Below are 8,726 nucleotides of genomic sequence, written 5' to 3'. Positions count from 1 at the left end.
GCACCCCTGCGCTCGCCGGCTCCTGCGGCGCTTCCAGCGGAAAGTTATCCTCGATAATCCGCAGGAACTTCCCGGACTGTCTGTGCCGGCCCGTGCGGTCCCTCCAACAAAAATCAGGGTGGTTGAAGTTCCCCCAGGAGAACTAGAGCCTGTGACCGCGAGGTTATTTCCAGCTGCCCATAGAAAGCCTCATCAATTTCCTCCTCCTGATCGGGGGGGCCGACAGCAAACACCCACAACGGCGTCACCGTATGAGCCCTTAATTTTCATCGTAAACCCTCAACTCGTGCCTCTGCCCCTGGGTAGAGCTCGATACACTCTCACTGCTCTCTCACATAAAGAGCAACTCCACCGCCTTGCCTTTCTGACCTGTTCTAAAGAGTACATGCCCATCCCTGCAAATATTCCCGTCCCGTGAGCTATCCCACCATGTCTCGGTGATTCCAATTTGTCATTCAGATTCTCCGTGCTGGGAAGTGCAGTTTCTGAGGTGCCCGGTGCTTGGCTTGTGAAATGTGTTGCTGCTTTACGGCTCCTCCAGCAGCGAAGACGGACCCAGCAGTGCCCACCTTCTGCTCCAACATAATTCCTGCTAAAGAAAGCCAACAAAATCCTCCTGGCCAGCCCAGGCTCCGTGTGCATGGGCGTCTGTGGGCAGCAGATGCTGTGCAGCACTGGAGTTAGGAACAGTGCAACTTCAAGCACTGGGAGGCACAGAAGAGTTTCAGTCATCTTTCACTCAATAGGAAAAACCTCTAACCTTTTCTCCTATCAGGGGATTCCCTTGTTCTAAAAAAAAACGCTTTCTCCAGGTCTGCTGCTTGAATTTCAGTAGTTAATGACTAGTGTTTATCATCACAGTCCTTTCACAGACAAAATAAAAAATCGGAAGCAATGAGACCAGTGTTTTATTAATTAGCAACTAGCCAATATATTAACATTGGATTAATTCGGTTATGGGAGGATTTAAAGTTACAGGAATAACTAAGGAATCTTTGACTAAATAGATGCCAAATACTGTAATTAAAAATGAGATAATTTTGAATTGCATTCAAACAGCTAAAGAACTGCAGGCATGTTGTAGCCAGTTGCAAAAAGAAGCAGATTTGGCGGGCCAGAGAACATGTTCATTGGAAGCTTCTTTTACGCCTTCTTTCATTTGCTTCCAACTCCCTTTCCCTGTTTCTCCAAACCAGTCCTTTTTCTAACATGAGAAGGCTATTAACCTGCTGATATATCCATTAATTCTTCATTTTGGGACAACTTTATTCATGGAAGTGGCTACTCTTGATTCTCAGTGTTCCAAAGGAAGAACTCTGAAAGGAGGATTTATCTGAAGACATTCCTACTCCACACTTTTATGCTTGTTGATAGTTAACAGCTATCAAGTTGTCTTTTAAGATTTTTCTGTCTACCTCCATTTTGTTAAAAGCCATTTCCCCTTTTCACTCAGATGCTGAGTACAAACTCCAAATTTTGTCTCCTACAAAGATGTGAGATTTTGCCTGACTATGTGATCTAGCTGCACCTTTCTGCACCTGTATATCAAAGTAAACACACATTTCAATTCCCTTACACCCCTGGATTTTTAGTGCCCCTCTCCAAAGAGTACATACATCCCATGAACAATGAGGGATTTTTGCTGACTGCTGTCAGACTATGTGTCTCATAGCACATAGTACGGTGGTAGACTTTAGGACTGTGGATAAAGCACAATCTGTGGAGTCATCTTGCTGTCAGGTGCTGCTGCCCTGCAGAGAGCTGCAAAAGGATATTTGCTGAATCACCCTGGCTCAATTTAAACACCCAGCCTCCTATGCAAGAGCTTGGAGAACCTAAACCAAGGGAAGGGATTGTGGCGGAGCTGCCAAACAGATGCACTTGACACTGGAGAGAAAGCTTAGGCTGAGATCTGTATCTGGCATTAAAATGTTGGTGTCTTCTGCCCTTGGGTGGGTATTAATGGAAACTGCTCTCACCGAGTGAGATGCCAGACATTCACAGCCTAATTTGAGAGATAAGACTTAGTCTGTCAATGACTTTTTCTGCAGGAGGAGGAAGAACTTTGATCATTGCTAAGCAGAGTCTTGGTATCAAATAGCTAATGTGCTTCTTAATTAATCTGTTCTGTCTCAAGAGACATGTTAAATACTATGCCTGTGATACATGTAGAAATTGCCCTGTGAAATCACAGAGAGGAGTAAAATTCCTTCCCATATTTGTGTGGGAGAAGTTGTGTAATTAAAGAGGGAGCTAAAGTTGGTCCAACAACTACTAACACCTGAAAATGTTTAAACTTACCTTCAAACTTCTTTTTGTACATTTTAAGCTATGTACTGTATGTGGCAACAAATTGCTTTTTTGCAGACTTAAAATTGCATCAGTGGCTTTGTGGAGCAGCAGAGAGCAAATAAAAATGTTAGGATAAAGAGGTCAAAAAGAGTACCATGAATGTAATCAGGCACTCATTAGCTGAAAGTCTTTGAAAAGATCAGTGGCAACAAGTTCAGAATGCACAATTCAGATTTTTCTACCAGTATCTGAACAAGCTGAGTGATGGGAGGAATTTGTTCTCTTTAGTGGAGCAGTACACATTTGAGTTAACGTGAATATTCGCATTAGAAGGGCTGAAAGGCACACTCTGAGCAAAAGACAGAAACAAAATTTGCCACTGCCAAGTTTGGCCTTCAGCCAAGGGTGCAATTAAAAACAGAAACACCACTCTTTTATCTTCCCTTGCCATCTCTGAATAAACTCTTTGATAGGTGGGAAATGAAAAGCTTCATGTTGTATGAGCAATATGAAGTCTCTGTTCCGGAAAATTAAAATATTTTAAAATTCCAAGATTTTGCTATGGGGATCTTTGTTTTCATAATGTTTAGAAAATCACATTTCAGACTGGCTTCCCTGAGCATACGTATGCATATATGTCAATTAAAAAAAACAAAACAAAAAACCAAACAAAACAGAAAAAATTAAAATACTGTGGAGTCTGTCCTCTCTTTTCCTTGCTGAGTGAGACAGATGACTAAGACACTGCAGACCATTGCTGTTGCATTCCTTTCTTCTGCTTGCCAGGTCGCTCTCACTAAGCAAGTGCAGGGGAATTCACTTAAGAGCCACCTTGATGGATTGCCAGGGAATAGGTATTGTCTGTGCAATTCAGTAATCCCACAGATCAATTGGCACACCCACACTGAAAAAGTCATCTCAAGCAGCGTGCATCCAAGTCTGGCTGCAGCATCCTTTGTTTGCTACTGAGTTTTCCTTCACCAGGACTTTACGCACACTGAATTTAAAAAAATTACTGAGGGAGAGAGGAAGCTGTGTGTGCATGTGGGAAGCATACAGAAAGACCGGAAAATAACCTTTGGAAAATTTGAGTCTGAAATGCTCCCAAGACCCATGCAAGTAGAGTTGTCCCAGAAACAAAATGAAGCATTTGGGAAGGGAAAAGGGCATTTTAAAAAAAATTATTTTACACCAATATAGTAGATTAATCATGGAATTGGCTTAAGTTCTACTGAAAACACAACAGGAAGAGAAAAACCAGTGGGTGGGGGCAAAAGCCAGGATGTTATCATGGAGATGTCATAAACTACAGTCCAGGATAGCTATGGATTAACAGCATCTTCTCCACAGTAATATACTAACTCTGTTTCAGTAAGTGCTAACTCAGATCACCAAGACAGAATTTCTGTAAGCAAATTACTGACATTAAGTAGCAACTTCAGAAGCAGCATAGGCATGTCCCATCCCCTCATGGATATCCTGAGTGCACATGCATCATGGGGGAGCACGTGGGGAAGAAAATAATGAGCAGGTACTGTTAAAGGGAGTTAGAATCTAGAATGGTGTAAAAATGCAACTGATCCTCTTTTGTTCCTGGAGTAAAGGATAGAGGAGTTGCCCTCATGGTTATGGCTGGCTGTTTGAAGTACCATTGTGCAGTTTAAACATGCATTTATACAACTGATTAGAAATTATCAGAATAATCAAATATTGAATGCAAAATGAATTCAATTAGTAAGATAAAAGAAAGGCTCTCTAAACCACATTTCAAAAAGACGGTTGTGGAATAAAGATAAACTATATTCTCCCCACTATACAAAGTTCACATACAACTTGTACTTTACAACAGATTTTATTTTCTGTACACAAGATGCATGTGCTTTACTGACCTTAACATTATGTATGTTTTCAAAGGCAAATACAGACAAATTAGGAAAAAAACCCCTACTAGACCTTTCTGTTACTCCAAATATGTTCATTCCTCAGAAGGAGGAATATAAATATAAAAATATAAAGGAAAAGCAAAGTTGTTTTAACTCTTAATTAAGAAAAGGAACATAGCCTAATGATTGTAGCATGAACCTTAGGGCTGAGAGAACAGAGGTGTCACAGTATGATTTTCTGCAAGTCACCTTGAGACTACTCAATGAATATTCTGCAAATCAGACACTTGGCTGTTACATGCAGTTACGAAGTAGGCAAGATATTTTTTAGGATTTCATGAACTTTGGTTCATTTAGTAGCTACTGCCAGTGAAATGCATTATTGGGCAACAGAGAACTCTCCTTGCAGATATAGTGTGACCATACTACATCAGAAAGGTTATTAACTCAGGGTTAAATTGTCATGTTAAATACAGAGCAATGTATAGCTGTATTCCCTAATTGCAAACCAATCCACAAACTGTATCTCAGTTGGAAACCCTCTAGTAATTCCCCACAGCTGGGAACTGGTAATTAGGTACTGAGTCCTCTGAGTAATCAGGTACTTTGGCAGCACTCCTGTTTCCTTGGAGGGATAGCTCCAAGAACACACCACCCTCTGCCAATAGCCCTTCATGTCTTTCCCACCTGTTTGTTCAATGCAGGTGCATTTGCCTTGTAGTTACCCACTTGATTGCAACTGCAGGTTGAACACAGATGATGATCCCTTTTTCAACAAAGGGACTGTTAGCTGGGTATACTTATGAGAGTTTTTAATAACAGCAGCTAAAATAAGTATCATAGTGGGACTACCCACTTTTCCTGCTTATGTAAAGATACTAAAGTCATCTGGAAAATACTGTTCTTGCTGCAGGACAAATTGCTCAGCTTCCATGTAGCAGTAAATTTTGCTGACTGTGACATATTCCAGAATGCAAACTACAGTGGGTCTTAGATAGAGATCAGTATGCAGGACAAATTAACCAAAGCCTGGATAGCCATAATGAACAAGAATCCTTATGTGGATTTGCTGACTGAGCAGCACCTTCCCAAATAGACCTGGCAACCATTCAGCCTGCTACTGTTGTGAAGAAACTTCTTACAGGCTGGCTTTTTTTAATGATGGATTTTTATTGCCTTTCCAGATGACATTATTAATTCACGTAAACAGGAATTTTACTTTGCACATAATAGAAAGTGTAAACAGAAATTTGAGCATCAGTATATGCTCACTTCTTCAATGGGAACCCAGCACTCGCCTTCTTAGAAAAAGTCCCGTTGTTTTCAATTTGCACTTCCATTCTGAACCATTTGTAGATACTCCTTGTGTAGCTTTTCTTGGGTTTCATAAAGTTTCTTTAACTTCTTAATTTGTCCTTTGCTAAGTTCTTTGCCTTCTGTGTCATGGGTGGGAAATCCCTGAAATATTAAAAAAAAAAAAAAAGAAGAATATTTAAGATAAATTTTTGGACCGCTTTTGCTCCTTATGGAATCATGTTTTAATAAGATAGGGCGATAATGTCATAATGACAGGCTGTCAGGATGGCATGTATCTTGGTTAATTTTAGTCACCTAGAAGTCTGACAACTAACTTTGACTATTTCTGTATGTTCCCTTCCTAGTTAATGAAGGGGCATAAGGGTGTATTTATTTTCTGTCCTGTACTAAGTAAGGGAAGCTTAGACCACTAACTTCTGGTTTTAAGAGAATAATGACTAATTCCTGAACAGATGGTTAAAATAATCTTCTAATCATCCTAGCATACGGAATTCAAGGCTTAAAGGAAAAGCAGTAAGAGATTTATGTTCTTGATGGAGAAAGTATGATCAGAGGTTTTATGGACACACTCCTTGGCTTGCAGGGGTATTTTCCAGTATTTACACTCTCCATTCTGACTTGCCCCACGGGCCTGAATTTGTGCAGGTGAAGGGGACTGACAGAAGCAGGACTGATGTCCCAGATCAAGTCCTGAAGGAACAGTGCTTTATGTTTTCCAAGTAACTCCTTTTATCCCCAAGGGGAGCAATCAAGAGCAAAGTTTTTCATACAGCCCCTTCAGAGAGCCTTTGCAGAGGGAGAACAAAACAGTGGGCAGAATCAAACAGGAAGCACAGGACCTCTCCAAAAATCATCAGTTCTGGCAGAGTTGGGGAGTTTGTACTTATGAGTGAATACCTTGCCTTGCACCAGGGCAATAAATCTGTGAACAAACACCGTACACGTTCCTACCCACAATGTATATTTTGCTTTGCAATGAGAGGAGCCAAAGGAAACATACAGTGAGAATACTCTTGAAATGATGGCTAACAGTTAAGAGACCTCACTCCTCAGTGCACAAAAAAATTAATATATTGCCTTTTCTTTCTCTCCTTCCCTCCTTTCACTACGTTAATGGCACTGCCTTGGAGGTTTTGGAACAAGATCACTATAAACATATACCATTAAGTATGTACAACTGGAGAAGGAAAACTACTCTTACATTTTCATCAAACATGGAATATTTGTCAAGTTCCGATTTAAACATTTCATGTGGTGGAATCTTCATTTTTTCCAGTTTTGCTGCCTGTAATACAAAACGTGCATTAACATCACAGGAAATTACTGAAAACATGTCACATATGCAAAAGGAAAAGTAGATTATAATTTGAAAATCAAAGAGCATTTAATTCACAATTGTTTATCATGTCAAAAGAAACTTTTAGTGAGGAAGAACTCAGTATGTCTTAGCTGTGCTTGTCCACTTAATAAAATAGATGTATTAGAGAAACTCAAAATGACTTGCTTATATATTCCAAAAACTAAATCTGTCTGATTCTTGCTAATTTGGTTCCTTAGTCAACACAAAGTAAATAGTTGCTATGAGTAAAGAACATTCAGCAATTAACTCACTGCAAAGGGAACCACCTTTATCAACAGTTTCCTGCTGACAAACAAAGGTTTCTTTAGAGGTCACAGCAGGATCAGATGCAGTAATTGCACCGAAAATAAACTGAAATTTCACTTATCTCTAAACAAGCCCACCTCAGAATCCTTTCCAAGTAACTTCTACTCAATGCTAGAGAATCACCTTTTTGAAAGAACAAAAAAAGGTACTTGGAATTTGAGAATGATAAATGCTATTTATCTGGTTTTCTCTCTGTACGTGGTGCTCTTGAAAAGTTTTCTTCCTCTTTTAACACAGGAAAGTATTTCCTGTACTGTTAGAGTCATCAGCATGGAAAACAATATTTTCTTCTTATAAGTTCATCTCCTCATACAAAGCCTAAAACCTTTGAGCTATCTCAATTCCAACTGTAGAGACAAAACATTTCATGTTCAGTCACAAGGAACAGGAGACTTCTTAAAGAGAAAAAGAAAAAAAGAATAAGAAACCCTTTTACACATACCTATGATACTGAAAAGCAAAGAAAATAATAAATGACAAAAGTAAAATCATCTCTAACAGTACCAGGCATGTAAGACTCTAACAATTAAGGAAGTAATACTGTTTATAGACTGAAATTAAGTGCTACAGGTTCTTCTAAGAAGATTTTGAAGCCTTTAGTTGTGTTCTCAAAGACAGTTTCTCTATAACAGAAGCTGGAAATTCAAATCTGAACAGCAAGCCAAAGTCATTCTGAGCAGGAAATTGTACAGACAAAGAAACAAACGGAGGCCCAGTAAAGGCCAGGCAGAGAGCCTGTGTTCTGATGTGTTCTTTCCTGCACGTGACTATTGCTGCCTACACTCTTCTTCAAAATAAGGTTAAAAGGATCTGAATACTTACTTCCTGCTGTTGTTTTTTCCTGGCTGCTTCTTCTTTCTTCCTTTTTTTCTCTTCTTCTATCTATAAGAGGCAGTCTTAATGAGTAAAAGGTAACACACTTTTATCTGGTTGTTTTCTACAACCCTGAGCCAGCTAGCTCCCCTGGATATCTAATTACAGACAGAACTGGCAGCATGACCTGCAGCAAAACCACCATGCCTTATAATTAGGATTGTCTGATACTTCTCACTATATGACTTTGATTCCATTTGCTTTTATTCACAGTTAAACCTGTTTTAACTGTTCAGAATGCATTTTGCATGCAAAAGGGATACATAAAAGAATACCTACAAAGCCTGCAAAAGAAATGGTCCTGTCATTTTACAGGGGAAAATGTTTTGCAAATGACTTTAAAAAAAGACTGTACTTCACTGATATTTTAAGCTCTTGCCTCAGACTGTGAAGACATTACAGTTTCTCAAGCAGCAGTTGTATCCCTTGGTGTTCCTAGGGAAACAACTATCCAAATTTAGCCAACTTGCTAAGAATCTTATCTTGCGCTTGTTTGGGAGAGACCTATCAGTTCTCCAAGGGTTCTGCAAGTACTGAACATAATACTGTTTCCAGGGAAAAGGTACTCTAGCTTCAGATCCCACTCAGCAGCTATAAACAAACTGCCTTTAAATCTTGTTTTGATGAAAACATCTGGAATTGGCTAAAGCTACTTTTTACTTCTCTCTTTTTTAAAAACATCAACATGGAAGGAG

The 8,726-nt window shown here is 39.5% G+C and overlaps 1 protein-coding gene across 2 annotated transcripts in view; it reads right to left on the bottom strand.

Annotated features, from left to right (window-relative positions):
- Window positions 1-4,125: 4,125 nt before the first annotated feature.
- The window catches only part of CARS (cysteinyl-tRNA synthetase), a 32,997-nt gene continuing 28,396 nt past the window's right edge, over window positions 4,126-8,726 (bottom strand). For both annotated transcript variants that reach the window (XM_027701884.1, XM_027701894.1), the window contains 3 exons: window positions 7,981-8,040; window positions 6,694-6,777; window positions 4,126-5,633 (listed from right to left, as the gene is read on the bottom strand). In XM_027701884.1, the coding sequence (XP_027557685.1) occupies window positions 5,499-5,633; window positions 6,694-6,777; window positions 7,981-8,040 (279 nt within the window). In that variant the 3' untranslated portion in view covers window positions 4,126-5,498. The remainder of the gene's footprint in view (window positions 5,634-6,693; window positions 6,778-7,980; window positions 8,041-8,726) is intronic.

Source organism: Neopelma chrysocephalum, unplaced genomic scaffold (genome assembly GCF_003984885.1).
Source record: "Neopelma chrysocephalum unplaced genomic scaffold, ASM398488v2 Primary Assembly neopelma1_24, whole genome shotgun sequence".
NCBI classification, from domain to species: Eukaryota; Metazoa; Chordata; class Aves; order Passeriformes; family Pipridae; genus Neopelma; species Neopelma chrysocephalum.
The sequence above is the reverse complement of the archived record's forward strand: the minus strand, read 5'-3'. Positions and strand labels throughout refer to the sequence as shown.